General features: G+C 37.8%; 1 protein-coding gene across 9 annotated transcripts in view; it reads right to left on the bottom strand.

The window, feature by feature from the left end:
* LOC6036674 (restin homolog) overlaps positions 1-19,188 on the bottom strand; it is a 207,413-nt gene that overhangs the window by 16,712 nt on the left and 171,513 nt on the right. For 7 of the 9 annotated variants that reach the window (XM_038254798.1, XM_038254799.1, XM_038254800.1 and 4 more), the window contains 3 exons: positions 7,334-7,444; positions 1,010-1,033; positions 15-111 (listed from right to left, as the gene is read on the bottom strand). In XM_038254798.1, the coding sequence (XP_038110726.1) occupies positions 15-111; positions 1,010-1,033; positions 7,334-7,444 (232 nt within the window). The remainder of the gene's footprint in view (positions 1-14; positions 112-1,009; positions 1,034-7,333; positions 7,445-19,188) is intronic. The other 2 variants (XM_038254797.1, XM_038254804.1) reach the window with 2 other exon arrangements.

Genomic DNA, 19,188 nt, shown 5'->3' with positions numbered 1-19,188 from the left:
TAAGCTGAAGTTACCTGGCTCCTTGGCGGGAAGATCCGGCTCGGCTCCTCCCTTCTGTCCCACTTGCTTCTCTAGTTCCGCTATTCGCTCCTTGTAGATTTGGGTTTGGGCCTTTGGTGGTGCAAGAAGGGGAGATTGGGAAATTTCAAATCGATTAGTTTGTGGCGAGTTGGAGGGGAAAATCGCCTGAACAACAATCCATGCAAAACACGTACATAGCAGCATAATCTCACATGCAGCATGCTTTACATGCTTGACATAAACGTTGGCGTTTCGCTACGATTTTGACAAACATTGCCCAAGGTATTCCAGCGCATACTTGGATAAGATTGCGGCGGAAATTCAAGCACGCAAGGAAGAGGTTTTTTTTCAGAATCATGAACTACCAAGCGTCTCCATGTAATTTGCCATATCATGATTTAAATTATTGCAAAAAAACAAAATCAAGGAAATAGTAATTAATCAGTACATTATGCTTGAACTGGTTTTCCTCCAACATTTGGATATTATAATTTTTAAATGACATACAGTTTATCAATATCAGTGCAATATATCTAACAGACACTTTTTCAATTACGAAAGACATTAATTTCAAACATTTCAGAACATGCAGCAAACAACAAAAACAAAACAGTGACCAGATGAAAGGAATGAGAATTCTCAGGAAATCTACAAGCGAACTGGACAGGATACAGGATCTTAAGGGCAGGTTACAAAACAGGGAAGGGACTAGCCATAGCCAATCAACACGTGTACGTCCAATTGCTCGAAGCCAATTAATTTCCCTCCTGACAATCGATAGGCATGCAACACAGGTGTGGAGGAGAGGATCATTATAGGAACAAACAAAAGCAGCATCCAGCGGCAACAAGGGACAAGGATCGATATCGATTGCCAGGGAGAGCGGGAAACGACAAGAAAAAAAAACAACAGTGAAACAACACAAAACACATCCATCACAAACCGGCAATTTGTGGATGTGTTTGTGCAGCTGCTGCAAAATACTCACATGAGCGGAATTTTGAATTTTTCCCTGCAGTAATTTCGACCGATGTGGGGGGGATGGAGATACCGAAATGAAAAATAACAGAATATGTGAGGTGATATTTACAGAGTGCAGGTGGTGGGTTTTTGGACAGGGGTAATTTGTGTAACCCTGGTTGGCGAGGGAAAATTGCTGTTTTGCCACGTGGAAAGTGCAAATATTTTACATAAACTGTGGTAGCAAATCTCTAGAAAAAAGGCTGGTCGATTTTAATCAATATATCTATGTAGAAGTTTTCATAATCTATTACACTTTTTTTCCTTCCCAGATGCAATATTACCATGCTTTTTTTAATGTGAACATTTTTGCATTTTTTTGCACTATTTCAAACATGAGCAGTTTTTTTTGTAAAATAAGAGAAAGTCGTAAAACTCTAACATGTTTTAAAGACTTTTTAATTCTTCAGAAATCATTGATGCTTAATGTATTTTTAATGTTTCTGTGAGTTTTTTTTTCATTCTTTTAAATAATTCATTCTTGTCTCAGTAACATTTTTGTTAGTTTTTCTATTCGCAGTTCCTTGAAAAGATTTATAAGAAAACAAAAATATTGTATGTCAGTATTTTATATTCATTTGAAATCATTTATTCTTGTTAAAAAATCTGTAGTTTATTTTTGTTAAAGTATTTTTTAAGAATTTGTTTGAGGAAAAGTTTGTAGGTATTCGAAGATATTTCAAAGAATATTAATATTAATTATATTATATATTATATATATAATATATTATATAATATATTAGATATATTATATATAATTATATTATATATATTATTAATTATAATCAAAATTAAAATCAATAACTTCAAATCTATCCTATCCCCTATCTTTTAGATATTTCAATCCCCCTATCCTCCATCTTTTAGATATTTCAAAGGTTTTTTTTTATTGTTTTCCTTTAGTAAGTTTACAAAAAAGAAAGCTAAATAAAAAAACTAAAGAAAAGGATTATTCAAATTCTCAAGGTTTCATTTTTTTTCAATAAAATTCAATGGAATTCAATAAGTTCGAATTTGAAAACGAAAACCATTTTTGGATTCTTTCGATAATTTTCCACTAGGATTAGAAAAAAAATCCTAACAATAAATTTTATGTATTTTTGAAACACAATCCGAAAAATATTCATATTTAAAGGAATTTTCAGTTGAACAAATTTCATGAAAAAACATCTTTATAGTCCTTCGTTTTCAGTTTAAAATGCTATACAAAGCAATATTTTTATAAAAAAATAGTTTATAAAAATTTTAAGCAAAGTTCTAATTTTTTGTCAATAATTCACAAAAATTAGAACTTTGCCTAAAATTTTTACGATTTTCTTCATGTAACCCCTTTATTAAACATGAGATTTTTATGTTATTTTCGGAAACATGAAGATCCTTCCAACTGGTAAGGTTTGTCCGCACAAAAGGTCCATGCATTATTTTTGAGAAAAAAAAAGTTTTTCAAAGGTGTTAAAAAATAGTTTCGCTGGAAATTGATTTTTAATTCAGTTATTTGTTTTTTTTTTGTTAAAATCGAATTTGAAAATACAATGTAATTATTTACTGAACTATGTTTATTAGCCATATTATTATTATTATTATTTTATTTAATTTTTTTTTCAAATTATTTTACATAAAATTTATGTTTATTTTTGAAATATGGCTTATAAACATTTTTCATTAAATAATTACATTAACAAGAGAAACAAGTAGCTCAATTTCCAGCAAAACTATTTTTTAAAACCTTTGAAAAACTTTTTTTTTAATAATGCATGGACTTTCCAAAAATAAAATAAAAATCTAATTTTTTTTAGAAACTCCTCATGTTTAATTAAGAGCGAGTCCACGAGCAAAGCATACCCATCTCGCATCGACCTCACCAATCTGCCTGAAATTTTCAAGGGTTGTTTGTACATATGAAACTAGCATCTGGTCAAAATATGAGCACTCTAGGTCAACGGGAAGTGGGGCAAATCGGGACACAATGTTTGAAGGTTCAAAAACGTCAAAAATCTTAAAAAGGCTAAAAGCGTTCTCAGTCTCAGATGATAGTCCTAGATGTCCCCTACAAGCTGCAGGTCGAATCGAGTTGATATCTGGATGGAACACTTTTATATTTGAGTTTGAAAATTGTGCTATTTTGTCACTAAAATGCCAATAACTCCCTTTGGGTAATTCTCCGCCATCTCACACAGCAGTTGCCCCGACCCCTCTTCGATTTGCGTGAAACTTTGTCCTAAGGGGTAACTTTTGTCCCTGATCACGAATCCGAGGTCCGTTTTTTGATATCTCGTGACGGAGGGGCGGTACGACCCCTTCAATTTTTGAACATGCGAAAAAAGAGGTGTTTTTCAATAATTTGCAGCCTGAAACGGTGATGAGATAGAAATTTGGTGTCAAAGGGACTTTCGTGTAAAATTAGACGCCCGATTTGATGGCGTACTCAGAATTCCGAAAAAACGTATTTTTCAAAGTTTTGAAAAAGTTGGTCGTCATCGATCATGGCCATTCATGGTCACCCGCGACAGACACGGACGACGAAACAAAGAGAAACGCAAAAAGTAACTTTTTCAAAACTTTTTTTCGTAAAATCGCGATAACTCGTGATGTTTATAAGCAAACCCCTTATGTCTATATATCAAAATTTTTGTAATTGTCTGCTCTACAACTTTATAGAACATTGTTACACTCTAAAAAATAACCCTGCAAAGTTAGAAAAAACACGAAATTTTAAAATGAAAAATTTTGTTCTAAATGAAAAAATGACCCTTCTGGGACAATGTAGATTCGAAAAGTACATTAAATTTGCCATAAAATGACATGTTCAAAAATTTTTACAGTCGAGTAACGGAAAATGGGAGAGTTTTCAAAACTTTTTTAGTGTTTTTTTCGATGAAAAATACGTTTTTTTTCGGGATTCTGAGTATGCCATCAAATCGGGCGTCTAACTTTACATAAAAGTCCCTTTGACACCAAATTTCTATCTCATCACCGTTTCAGGCTGCAAATTATTGAAAAACACCTCTTTTTTGCATGTTCAAAAATGGAAGGGGTCGTACCGCCCCTCCGTCACGAGATATCAAAAAACCGACCTCGGATTTGTGATCAGGGACTAAATGATAATGATAAATGATAATATCTTAATAAGGCTTTCTAGTCAGAAATTTACCAACACATTCAAAGTATGTTTACATAAGGCTTTCTAGTCAGAAATTTACCAACACATTCAAAGTATGTTTACATGACAGCTGGACGTTTGTTTGCATCAGGTTTCCTATCTCTTTCTAGCAAAATTTTTTTGTCAAGCGACTTCTAGCTGGTTTATTTGACTGACTGCCCGATATGTCAGCCAACATACTTCGCAGGGCTGTGACAGCTACAGCTCGATCATTGTTTGCATCAGGACACTGTGACGAGGAGTTCGTAATTTTTGAGTTAAATTATATTTTTTCACTGGACCTAGAAAGCCTTATAAGTGACATTTATTCAATGGAAACAAGAGAAAAGTAAAGAGCAATGTTAAAAAGAAAACTTGAGATAATTCATAACCAACAAATGGCTTCTACATGAAAAAATTGAGAAAATCTTGTTATCGAAAGTTGCATTTTCCTAGAGAACTGCTGAGTGCATAATGAAATTTAAACAAACTCCCTAAATTGATGCATTTCTGAATGAATAATTCAAAATTGTTGGGAGGACCACCCTGACGACACAACATCATCACGCGCGGTAGCTCATTGTGATGATCGTCAACACAAGATCGATGCCAGCCGCGCGCAAGGAAGAGGAGAAATTGTCGTCGTCACTTGTGTTGTCTTTATTCTATTGTAGACCGTCCACCGCGACACAGCCTGTCTGCGGCTCGGGTCGTCTTAGTTTCGTTTTAAATTGTTATTTGTAGTTTGTTGTAATAAATGTATAATTACGTCGTGTCCCGTACTTGTTTGTATTACAACAAAGTGGCGACGAGGATTGTCGGTTAGCCGGTTCCGCGCGAAAGACCGCAATCCGCAGTTTCCTCCGGTTCGCGAACGGAGTGAGGTTAGGTGGACCATGTGGGAGCTGCTGGAAGAAGATCTGTTGTCGGAGGACATCATTCCGCTGTTGCTCCAGATCCTGACCCAGCAACAACAGCTTCTGACGGTGCTCGTTCAGGCAGCTACCCAGCTGGCCGACCACGAGCTCGTTCATGATCGTGCGTTCTCCGAGGATGCCCCACCGTTTTGCGATCAACCCGGCGAAGAAGCGGCGGAGTCGGATCAAGCGCCGGAGTTCCAGCAACCACGAGTTCAAGCACCCGTGCATCCAGTTGGCCCGGAACGGAAGCACACACACCGTAATTTCGGCCAAACATCCATCACGAACCTGCACCACTCAGTGCTTCCGCCGATCATCATCGACAAGATGGCGGATCTCAAGCACGCCAACCTGACAGTCATCGATCCGCTTCAGCCGTCGTCCACCACCATCACAAGCACACCGGGCATCACATCCGCGCCGGCGTCTACTCAGCTGGTGGACAACAACGAAGGCAAACTTTGCGGTTCATGTCAAATCGATGACAGCTTGGTTGGAGGACACGCACAGGTTCAGCACGGTAGCTACCCACGTCAAGCACTGCAGCGTCCAAGAGAGCACGCTACTGCGGACATCGTCCCGTTCCGGTACGTTTCGCTCGCCAAGCGAGAAACGCCACCCGGCTCAGTTCTCCAGATCAAACAGGACGTGCAGTCCGGCCGACCAACCAGCTGGTCAGGCCACCGCAACCCACACAACAACGGGGTTGCCGAGTGTAGCATCATCAAGCACTCATCTTCATCATCAACGGGGGGAGAGGCCCTCCGGCAATCAATCAACGCTTTTCTGCTGTTCAACTTTACCTCCTTGGGTCGACGCGCAGCGTTTATGACATCGCCAGCAGAACTGCAGCTGATCGGACGGCAACGTATCATCGCCGGTGGCAGTTTCCTCACCGTTCGTCGATGCACTGTTTGGCCCTGGGACCCCGGTCAACCCAAAGGAAGGTCGGGTCAACTGGTGTACATCTCTTGGCTGCTAATCGCATCGCCAGGACTCGCAATCGATGATCCTGCTCAACAACAACAGCAGCCCGCAAACTCCACACGGCGTTCTTGTGTGTGATCGCAAGAAGCAGCTGAAGATCAACTAGGGTGGTTCTTCGAAGTCCACATCCGCACCATCCAAGGCTACTCCTCAGCAAGTGCCAGGAGTTCTTCGCCACTCTTCACGTTCTGGAAGAGCACCCGTGAAGGATCACCACAACATCTTCAAACTAAAGGGGGGAGGTGTTGGGAGGACCACCCTGACGACACAACATCATCACGCGCGGTAGCTCATTGTGATGATCGTCAACACAAGATCGATGCCAGCCGCGCGCAAGGAAGAGGAGAAATTGTCGTCGTCACTTGTGTTGTCTTTATTCTATTGTAGACCGTCCACCGCGACACAGCCTGTCTGCGGCTCGGGTCGTCTTAGTTTCGTTTTAAATTGTTATTTGTAGTTTGTTGTAATAAATGTATAATTACGTCGTGTCCCGTACTTGTTTGTATTACAACAAAAATAGAAAAATGAATTGCTCGAATAGACTTGAACACAGTAAAAGCTGCTGTTTCAAACCGTACAAAAACAAAAATCACATTTTATACCACGAAAAACCCAAACAAATTGGACAGCACGGAGGAGGGCACTTTGAATTCTACCGCATACCACCACCTTCAGGGATCGTAAACTGGGGATCACCGTTTTAATTACACGCCATAATCCTTTCGGCTTGCGCACATGTGGTCACGTGACGTGGTACGGTGTTGGTGTGCTCTGTTTGTATGTTTTCGGGCCAGCGTGGTTGGGGTTTTTTTTTCGAGCAAGCAACAGCTTTTCCAACGTGAACCAGAGCGTCACCTCCCCCCCCACGGTTTTAAGCCCCAGAGTGTATGATTTCCCTAATAGATTTATTTTATCTGACAAGGATTTTTCTTTTTTTTTTCATTTAGAAGTATGGAGGAGGGCAAAATTGTGAGGAAAGAAAAACAACAGAATGATGAGATTGGTGTACCGAGAAACACGAAATTGCTACAGCTTAAACGAAAAATCTGTGATGGACAGCGGGCGGTTTGTGGTTTTTGTGAAATTACCCACCTTTTTTGTTGTTGTTGGGACAGTGTTTTGAACATGTTTTGAGCTTCTCTTACATTGTACACCGTTTTGGAAATTGATTCGCAAATTTAGAGTAAACCCAAAACTTGTTCAATAACTACTACCTTAATTTTTTTTAAAAACTTGAGTAACTTACGTTATTCTCATCGTTGCAGAACGTCACCTCGTCCACGCTGAACTGGAGGTCCTCGTTGCGGCGCTTTTCATCGCCAAGCTGCCCTTCGAGTTTGGCTATTTTTTCCTTGAGCTGTGGAGAGTTTAACAAAGAAAAACATTACCGTCGAGTGTAAATTAAGTTGCGTTTTCTTCCCAGAAGGTTGCGCACCGTGCTCACGACGAAAACCATAAAAGCGCCAACAGGCAGGCAAGAACCGGAATGTAATATGAAATTAATTTTTCGTCAGCGGCAGTAAAACATTAGAACAACATGAAAAAGATTGCGATACCCGACTCCCCTTCCCCAGCGTCAAACCCCAGCAAACATCCAGCAAAAAAAAAAACTTAAAGCTCTCGGGAAAATTTCGCACACTGTGCGCTCGGGAGTTGTTTTTTTTTCGAGCCAAAGCTGCGATGTACTTTTCTTTTACACTTTTTCTCATTTTCCGGCTCGTTTGCCCAACGGCAACCGGGGAATATCAGATTAACCTCGTCGGTGGAATTTCATTTGCGGAAGCACTTTATTTGCTGGCGGGTCGTCGCCGTCTGTAAAAGAAGAAAATGATATAGCCAGGCTGGGAAATTCTTCAGACGATTTCATAAGTGCATCATAATGGATAAATGTATACTTACCCGTGGTTTACAGGACTTCATCCGCTGGGATATTATGAACGGGGAAGGAAACTGGCGCAGAACGTGTTGAATGAATAAGCTTGTTAGCAACTTAGATGCGCTGGTGAAGGGTACTATGAGGCTGGTAAAAATGATCAGAGAGAAACTGAAACCAAACCATTTGGGAATTTCACAAAATAAGTACAAGATTTGAAACTTATTAAGGTAAAGGTAATGTCTATACATTGTTTCACGAACACTGAACATCTTTTCCTGGTTTCATTATTGTTCAAAATCAAATTATTCGCTCTTCAGCATTGCCTTGGCGTTCTCGATTGCGAGATTCCTACTCGTAACTATGTGTTGATTGTTGAGGCAATTGCAAACTTCTTTTTACACCTAAGCAATTCTCTACCAAAACCGGAAATGGATTTTATTTGTAATTTTTGTTTTGGCTCAAACTTTGTGGGGGCCTTCCCTATGACCAAATAAGCTATTTTGTGTGATTGGTTCATCCATACAAGTCTCAATACAATTTTGGCTGCTGTCCATACAAAAATTGTATGTAAATATTCAAACAGCTGTAACTTTTGAATGAATTTTCTGATCAATTTGGCGTCTTCGGCAAAGTTGTAGGTATTGTTGAGGACTTTTGAGAAAAAATAGGGCGTAATATTTAATGTTTGGCCCTTTTAAAATGTAAGTCTAGATTTAAAAATTTTCAAAATATTTTTTTTGAAAAGATCGGAAAATTTCACGAATGTTTCATGTATTAACATTGATAATCGGACCATTAGTTGCTGAGATATCGTCATTAGAAAATGGTGGGTTATTTTGGTGAGATTAAGAAAACTTCAATTTTCGTGTTTCTTTTTCTTAGAGCGGCACTATCTCAGCAACCCGAGGTCCAATCTGCAATATGTCTCTTAGACAACTTTATAGCAAATTTTCTGAACTCTTCAAAAAAAATATTTTTAGAAACGGTCACTCATGGTGAGCATGAGCATGAGCATGAGCATGAGAGACCACCCATGGTTGTCCTTCTCCGTTGCTGAACATAACCGTAATATCATTTCAGCACTACTGATCATAGACTTCGACTATCAAGTGGTATTTCCCTTATCAACAGCATGTATGAATGCGCTGAAAAGATAAAGCACCATGATTGCCAAAGCAAGATCAGTTGCGAATAGGTAACAGTCATTGGCCACCAACGGCGCCCGCCATGTCAGTTTGTAGATCTCGATTTTAAAGGACGGGAATGTTAGTTAGCGCAGGTTGCTACTAGGGCAGCTGATTTACTCTGTGCTTACACCCCACGAGCGCCAGGAACCTGAAAACTTGTTAGTAGGATAGGGTGTTTGGTCAGGATTCATCATAGAAGATGATGATGCGACCCAAAATCATAGTGTTTGTTGAAAGGTATTATATTTTATTCTCAAGGCAAACAATCGGATGCTGCGGATGAGACATTTCCCGTTTAACTGTTGTTAATTTTTTAATGAAATGGTTTAATTTTAGACAGCCGGCTGTGGAAAAATAAAACCAAATAATATTTATTTATAAAATGAGGTGTTAAACGCAATGCTGCAATGATAGCGTAGTCTGATTTTTAATTATATAATCATTTAGTTCATGAATTTGTTACGGAATAGACGCGACGAACTCAACCATCAAGTGTCTTCCGATCTTCTTTCTGTTAGCTAGATAAGGTATTGATTTTCGTTGCCTCTCGACCTACGATGCTATGGAGAGGGCTTAACACACACAAACAACCGACGTCGAGCCCTCCGAGCTACGGAGCTATGGGAAGGTCTTTTCAACACAAGGGCATGAAGCACACAATAACTCACCGATTAATATGAATAATTTTCAAGATCGATCTTGTTTTATAACTACAGCGCGACTCACTCCTGATTTTCACGATCCCGAATATAGCACAAAATGAACACCGCAAAAATCCATTTCACAATCCTGATTTGTTTTTTTTTCATTTTTTTTTTTGCTTTTTTCACTTTGCACACAAACACAATCATAACTGAATAATTTCCCCCAACCAACGCGTCCCTTCACTCAGCATTCTTGCAGGCACAATCCTGATTTTTTTCTTCACTTTGCACATAAACAACCATCCCCTTGCACTGGTGGAACATAATCTGAACACAAACAGCAATACAAAAGAGACGAAAATTATCACGAAAAAACAGGACTGCGCGTCCCCAGAAGCACTGCACTTATCATTTTTAGAAACGGTCACTCATGGTAACTATTTTTTTAAATTGAAAAACTGCAAATATTTAGCTAAAATCAAACTTTCGGTGGCTATATCTTGAAAACGGAGCCCTTCATCAAAAAATCTGTAGAGTACTTTTCGATTGCAAATTCAATTTTGCATTAAAAAATAATGTCAAACTTGTTTTTGCATGAAACTTCGATTTTTTTTTTTTAATTCATAACCCGGCGGCAGATTTTTTGACCATGTTGCTCTATGGCTCAAAAGTTGCGGATTTTTGTCCACTAAAACATATAAAAAAATCTCGAAAATCAAAAAATACGTATTTTGGGAATTTGAGGTTTAGTGAAAAAAAGTTGATTAAAAAATCTGCAAAAAATTTTCCGTGTACCTATTTTTTCTCAAAAGTCCTCAACAATACCTACAACTTTGCCGAAGACATCAAATTGATTAGAAAATTCATTCAAAAGTAACAGCTGTTTGAATATTTACATACCATTTTTGTATGGACAGCAGCCAAAATTGTATGGAGACTTGTATGGGTGAACCAATGACGCATAATAGCTTATTTGGTCATTGGGAAGGCCTCCACAAAGTTTAAGTCAAATAAAAAAATACAAAAAATAAAAATGGTCGAAATCGGCCGATTTCGTAGAGAGTTGCTCAACTACGATTTTAGCATTTCTTATGAATAAGACTACCAACTCTTGCTGAGCAAAAATCCGTACACTTTGCCAATATGATACCATGGTATAACAAAAACTGTCAATGAATTATTTAGATAAATTAAATTCAATATAATTGGCAATTAGAAATATAAAACTGTGTCGTTTTTACAGCTAACAAATTTCACAAAATGCTATCAGAGTGCTTATGACTTGCACGTTTAAAAGTATTCATAAAATAAACCGTGATTTGAGTCAAATCATTATGTTCTTCATTTTTTTTTGTTAAACGTTTAAAAGTTTACGAAATGCCAAGTTTGTTTTTAAGAATAATATCGTGCTTAGTGTTTTCACGAACACTTTTCCAGAGTTTTTTTTTTTATTGAAATGGTTCTATAACATGTGAAACACAACAGTTTATAGGACCTTTAAAAACTCTTAATTTGTTAATTCAAATGTTCAAATGTTTTTACAAGTTTTAGAAAGCCTTTGGAAAGGGATAAATATATTTAGTTAGGAATTTCTAAAAGAATAATTCTAGCGTTTTTTTAAAGGTCCTATCAACATATGAAAGACAATAGTTCAAAAAACTCTAAAATTATTGATAATCAAGTTTGAATTGAGGAAACCCCGGAAACCTCTCCCTTTTTAAATCAAACTCACAGAAAAATAAAAATTTCTAGTTAACAAAAGCTTCGACCAAATCAAAAAAGCAATTCAATGATTAAAAGGTTGTTAAAATCTGTTAAATCTGTATTATGCGTAAAATTCCCTACAAAAATTCCGGCCTGTTAAAAATCCGCGAAGAGGTTCGAAAATCCGTAAGGTAAGGAAAAAATCCGTACAGTTGGTAGCCTTACTTATGAAGTACGGTTACCTGTGGCGTATCGGGACACATGGGGTGAATTGGGACAGCTGTTACAGATACAGATACTGATATAGATTAACTAAATAAGTACATCTACTATAAGTAACTACCGCTTACTGGAGAAAATCGGGACTAAATTCTGAATAGGTACATGAGATTTAATACCGTCAGTGGGGGTGACATTGGGTCTAGGGGGTGAGATTGGGTCAACGTATTTTTTTACGGATTTTACCATTTCTCAGGTACTTCTCAATGAAACTAAATTCTGTTAAAAGGGTTGTGCAAAGGACATCACTTTTCTGAAAAAATCTCGTTCCTAAAACAAATCCTGTCATTTAAGCAGCTGTCTAAAGTTGAAGTACGTTTTTGGCCAAAAATGACCTCTGGAAAAATCAACTTTTTAAAAATTTTGTTGTACCCAAATGTTTGAAAATCTCTGCCTCAAATATTTTAGCATGTCAATACGATTCCTTCGAACAAGAAACACTGTTGGAAGACTTGTTTTTACTATATCATTGTATTTGAGCATCATTTTAGTTTCATTTGACCCAATGTCACCCCCTCAAAGGGGTGAGATTGGGTCAATTTTCAAACGACTGCCATTTAGAGGCCATCAAATTACACCATATTTTGGAAAAATGTTAGTAAAATATCTAAGAACAATTCTACGATAAAAGATTTTCGCTGTTATTCAATTTGTTTTTGTTATTAAGAGATTACGAGAGGTGTATCGATTTTTGACCCATAGTCACCCCCACTGACGGTAGCTATAAATTTGGAAATCGGTGTATACTAATTGTTTTGTTCTATTCCTTTTTTAACTGAAGTCATTCATTATGTAACAAAATGGCTTAAACAGCTGTCTTAATTTGTAACATTTGTCTTGATTTGCCCCAGATTCCGGTATTTGATGAAAATTAATTCAATTTGATATTTTTCAAATTTAAAATTACAAACATACGTAAATATAATACCAAGTCTATTAAAAATACATATATAAAATAGATTAGAATACATACTTTAATGCTTCGAAATTCATATCGATTACTAAATATTCAAATTGTCATCATTTTCTACAAGCTGAATTTCTAGACTAAAATTTTCGGGAAAGATTTTCAAAAAAGAGTCAACGTGGTTTATGGATGGTCCCTTTACTGACAAACAATGAGAATTTGATTTGATTTAGAGAACAAAAGTCAGATAGGGCCGTTGCAAATATTTTTCAAAGTTTATGTCAACATGGATGTTGTGATTGGATTCCACATAGTTCAAGGCTTACGAAACAACTTTTGGCGCAAGTGAAGTATTAACTACAAGAAATCAAAATACCGAAATCATTCGCATTCGCACGGAGATGGCCAATCATTAAATCCACTGAAATCATTAATCACCATCATAAAAAAACACCTGATCATGTCCTGAAACTAGAATTAATTTCCCGTCGAATACAACTGGACAGATCGGAATTGGTTGAGCATACAGCATACAGCATTGAGAGTTTCCGTGACGTTACAATGCAAGCAAAACATTCTTTTGTAAAAGTTTGCGTTGTAACGTCACGAAATGTAAAGCGGGTGCAAAAAAAAAACAGCTTTCCTTTTTTTTCTTCAAAAACCAATGACGGCATTCGTTTCAGCAGTCAATATTATGTATAAAAAAACAAGAAATAGTCTAGTTTATATTGATTAATAGAGCCGAATCATAGTTTTTTTTTTCAAAAAAATATAAAAAAAGCAAAATATTCCACCGTTGCAACGTCACGCTACATTTTTGCTCGTAGAATCGGCCATTTTGACAGTATTGGCCACAACCTCTGGAGTGGTCGGCGGCCTCAGGGAGGTTCTCTCGGGGGGCATGCTGAACAGTCATGGAAAGTTTGTTTTTGGTTATTTTGTTTCAATTTCTTCCATCTAAATCTCTACAAACGATATCAAACGTTATCTTCAATTGCTTGCTGGCTTTTATTTCCCACAAGACACATTTCCAGCAAATTTCTCCCCAACAGTATGCCGGTTGTGGAATGTTTTCGTACCATACAACAAAAAATAACATGCTACACTGGAAACTGTATGGTATGTTTTCCTTACTCTGAGACATATCCAGCGCAGTCTGGATTACGACCGACAGTATCGAAATTTGCCCGGACAAGCTGCTCTATAAGGCACGATATGCGAACAATGTCAGATTGGCTTCCGATACAGGATTTGCTGCCTGTGGCAAGCAATACCTCTCTCTCTTATTTGTCTGGAGTGGACTTTACGTCCATCCAACTGGTGGATTCAACTCAAAAAGCATTTTCCCTGCTATTTTACAGTTGGACGAGACTCAACTTGTCTTTGAAGGATACAAGTTCAATCGCTGGTTTACAATTTTTGAACCTTTAAAATTCTGTAGAAGTTGTTGAGTTCCACAGGCCGAATTACATCCCTCTACCCTGGATCGCTTCGGACGGTGACCTTGAACTTCCGGAGTTGCATACAATACTCCCGGTTGAACTGTCCTGTACAATCGATGGTACACGGTTCACTTGGTGCTCCTGTTGTGCGAGACGTCGCATATTCAACACTCGTACAGGGCATTTGTAACACAAACCAACTCGAAGCTCGCCCCCACACCGACGTCCGTGTTGGTGCCGATTTTTCACCCACAAACTTCTGAAATGAGTTTGCATGGTCCGGGAAAATGGCCAGGTGGGTTCACAATGCACGATTAATGCGGAATTGCGTTTCTTTGGGGTGCTTGAAAATGTTTTTTGGAAAACCTAAAATCTTTTTAAATTTTTGAATAAAGTACTAACTTGATTCATTATGCTATCCTCAAACATTTAATTGAATTTAGCACCCCCCCCCCCTTTTTCCCCAGGCATGAACCACTGCAACGAAAGTCAAGCATGCAGCCCTCATTTGCCATGTGTTCCTTGCACATTTCGCATTAATTGCCTGCCCTCTGGTCCGTGAAACCTCGCCATTCCTCTTGCAAAACAAGGTCCAGAGCATGGCGAGGAGGACGCATCCACAACGGCCAACCGACCGGAGCCGGTGCAATTAGCCATTGTTTCGAGGTGCTTTCCGTGGAATCACAAGCCACCTTTCCAGGTTCCGATCCCCATCAGGGAACGGGTTCACCCGGTCCCCATATACGGCAATACACCAAGGACAATGCCAGCCGCCCGGTTATCGTTGTACGGGTCCCCCCCCCTCCTCCCCGTCACCATATTCTGAGTGTCAGCATACAATTGGCATTCAGAGACCGTCGTCGGATTACTGAATGGACGCGCATTCAATTTGTTGTCAATATATTTGAATTGGTTTTCCCTCGAGTGCAGGCAATCGATTTTGGAGTGGGGAATTCTGGTGCGAAATGTGCGGGCTACGTGTCCTTGATTGAGTGATAAAGTAATGGAACTTATCGAGCTAAATTCGTGTTCAACGGTCCGATATTAGCAAAAATATTGTGATGGATAGTTTGTTATTCACTTTCCCGGCTTAATTTAAATCTACAAACGATTTAAATCCGCGTCCATTTGCTTTAAATTAGGTTAAAGACGCCTTTTTGCACTGATTTATTTGATCCATCGTATGACCTTCATATTTAATACATTGAGGGCATTGTCGCGCCCCTCGATTACAACAGGAGCTGGCCCTGTGCTTTTGATGCCAATTTAAAAAAAATCTGATAAGCAATAAATTAAGTTTATAAAGTTGATGATTTGGGCTTTAAAAGTTTGACGAAATAAAAGAGCGTCAGTATTTCCAACGCCATTGAATTCTGCCTTTTATTTATTCAAAAAATGGTGTAACATATCCTAAATTTAAAAAAGTAATCATTTGAAATCATGTTTTTACCTAGAGTCTTATTGGACTGTAAGGAGCGATTCCACGAGCAGTGCATACCCATGGGTATTAACCATCTCGCATCGACCTCACCAATCCGCCAATCTGAAATTTTCAGGAATTGTTTGGACATATATAACTAGCATCTGGACCAAATATAAGCCCTCTAGGTAATCGGGAAATGGGGCAAATCGGTACTCAATGTTTAAAAGATGCAAAATATAAAAAAACGTTAAAAAGGCCGTAACTGGCAAAATTGAATTATATTTTTTATTTTTTTCGTTTGAATACATTTGAAATGTGATACGGCTTCAAAAAATTCATAAATATCAGTTATTTGGTCATAACTCGAGACTGGGTTGTCAGATTTTCAATATTTTGGACTCGTTGGAAAGATATTTCGATGACCTAACCAACGATGTGTTGGATAATGGATCTGGACATTGTTTACATGCATTTAAGTGAGATCCGGCTACAAAAAAGTACATAAATATCACTTAAGTGGTCATAGCTCGAGGCAGGGTTCCCAGATTTTCAATGTTTTGGACTCGTTGGAAAGGTATTTTGATAACATAATGTACGATGGATCGGATAATGGATACGGACTTAGTTTACGTACATATAAGTGAGATCCAGCTACAAAAAAGTACATAAATATCACTTAAGTGGACATAACTCTAGGCAGGGTTGCCAGATCTTCAATGTTTTAGACTGGTTGGATAGGTCTTTCGATTACCTAACTAACGATATGTAACATGATGATATTTGGTGCGATTTCCTGCCATTTATTCAATTTCCGAAAATATGCAAAAACACATTTTTATACATAACTTTTGAACTATCGAAAATGACCGGCTCCGTGGCTTAATGGTTGCGGCTTCTGCCTCGAAAGCAGAAGGTTCAGGGATCAAATCCCAGTCGGTTCCCTTGAAATTTTGGAATCAGGAATTGAACTTTGAATATGAACAAAAAACCTTTAAGAATAAGGTGGGATTCGACCTCACACCTTTGGATTGATGGTTAGGAACGCTAACCAGTCGGCCATCATGGAGTTAATGCTCTAGAACTGAATTGATTCGTAGTGGCGAAATAATGTCATAAGGTATAACATATCAAACCATTATATAACTACTAACACCATCCCAAAACAGCCCAAGGCCATCTCATATACTCATGAACTGGACGAGGGAGTCGTGGATTGCCTGGTCCGAGTCATCTGCATTATCGAGCTATGTCTATACAATTTCAGAAGAAATCGTTAGCCAGAGAAAGGTATTCGTTTCAAAGGTTCTTCAGATATATGGTGGTTACTAACCGAACCGTCTCAGTTGAAATATTCTGTGGTCATGGCCAAGTCCTGCCAAGATGGGGGTACATACATACATACATACATACATAACTTTTGAACTATCGAAACTTCAAACAATTCAATAGCACCGTATGGGACCCTGAACCAAGACGGATGCGACTGGTTTGGTCAAAATTGGTTTATCCAGTGCTGAGAAAACTGAGTGACATTATTGGTCACATACACACACCTACCCACAGACATTTGTTAAGTTTTCGATTCTGAGTCGATATGTATACATCACGGTGGATTTTCGAGCTTTAAATAAAAAGTACATTTTTAGAGCAGGATTATAGCCTGTATAGTGAGGAAGGCAAAAGTGTTAAATTCAGGTATCAACTCGATCCGACCTGGACTAGGACTTGGAGACATTTGGGACTACCATCTGAGACTGATAACGCAGGCAGTTTGGGCAGTTTAATAAAGAAAATAGAAACTTTTTCTTTCAGTCAGTTTCAGTCCGTTTGCTTTCCATACAGATTGCAAATTATAGAAATTTCTGGTTAAAAAAACACGATATTTTGTGGATTTTTTTTCTGATTTACAAAAAAATGTGAAATTGCTCTAAAAATTTTGCTTGCTATGCTAATTTTGAAAATTTTAGAAATTTCGAAAAATGCAATATTTTGTGAAAACTTGAGTGTTTCTTCAAATAAAAGCTCTAATAAACTGAAAATTCATATGGGTAATTCTCTACCAACTCACACGAAATCGGGAAAAGTTGCCCTGACCCCTCTTCGATTTGCGTGAAACTTTGTCCTATGGGGTAACTTTTGTCCCTGATCACGAATCCGAGGTCCGTTTTTTGATATCTCGTGACGGAGGGGCGGTACGACCTCTTCCATTTTTGAACATGCGAAAAAAGAGGTGTTTTTCAATAATTTGCAGCCTGAAACGGTGATGAGATAGAAATTTGGTGTCAAAGGGACTTTTATGTAAAATTAGACGCCCGATTTGATGGCGTACTCAGAATTCCGAAAAAACGTATTTTTCATCAAAAAACACTAAAAACGTTTTAAAAATTCTCCCATTTTCCGTTACTCGACTGTAAAATTTTTTAAAACATGTCATTTTATGGGAAATTTAATGTACTTTTCGAATCTACATTGACCCACCCTAGTAACATTTTTAAACTTATAGGTTTTATCATGGTTCTGCAAACCTTCATACGGCCTATATGGGCTTTTATGGCCTACTTAAAACCTAAAATGTTACTAGGGCAGAAGGGTCATTTTTTCATTTAGAACAAAAATTTTAATTTTAAAATTTCGTGTTTTTTTCTAACTTTGCAGGATTATTTTTTAGAGTGTAACAATGTTCTACAAAGTTGTAGAGCAGACAATTACAAAAAAAAAATGATATATAGACATAAGGGGTTTGCTTATAAACATCACGAGTTATCGCGATTTTACGAACAAAAGTTTTGAAAAAGTTACTTTTTGCGTTTCTCTTTGTTTCGTCGTCCGTGTCTGTCGCGGGTGACCATGAACGGCCATGATCGATGACGACCAACTTTTTCAAAACTTTTTTTCGTAAAATCATGACAACTCGTGATGTTTGTAAGCAAACCCCTTATGTCTATATATCAAAATTTTTGTAATTGTCTGTTCTACAACTTTGTAGAACATTGTTACACTCTAAAAAATAACCCTGCAGATTTAGAAAAAACACGAAATTTTAAAATGAAAAATTTTGTTCTAAATGAAAAAATGACCCTTCTGGGTCAATGTAGATTCGAAAAATACATTAAATTTCCCATAAAATGACATGTTCCAAAATTTTTTACAGTTGAGTAACGGAAAATGGGAGAATTTCTAAAACGTTTTTAGTGTTTTTTGATGAAAAATACGTTTTTTTCGGAATTCTGAGTACGCCATCAAATCGGGCGTCTAATTTTACATAAAAGTCCCTTTGACACCAAATTTCTATCTCATCACCGTTTCAGGCTGCAAATTATTGAAAAATGGAAGGGGTCGTACCGCCCCTCCGTCACGAGATATCAAAAAACGGAACTCGGATTCGTGATCAGGAACAAAAATTACCCCTTAGAACAAAGTTTCAAGCAAATCGAAGAGGGGTCGGGGCAACTGCTGTGTGAGTTGGCGGAGAATTACCCATATCAAATTTAGCTTCTTTTGGTACCCATATTGCAAAAAAATAAAATTTGAGTATTTTGGAAAAATTCGCTATTTTGTGAAAATTTTTGTATTCTCTCTCAAAAAAAAACTCCTATAATGTGAACAAGTATAACAAATTTCGCTACGTTTGATGATGCC

This window comes from Culex quinquefasciatus, chromosome 2 (assembly GCF_015732765.1).
Source record: "Culex quinquefasciatus strain JHB chromosome 2, VPISU_Cqui_1.0_pri_paternal, whole genome shotgun sequence".
NCBI classification, from domain to species: Eukaryota; Metazoa; Arthropoda; class Insecta; order Diptera; family Culicidae; genus Culex; species Culex quinquefasciatus.
Note: the sequence above shows the minus strand (reverse complement) of the source record. Positions and strands in the feature narration are given on the sequence as shown.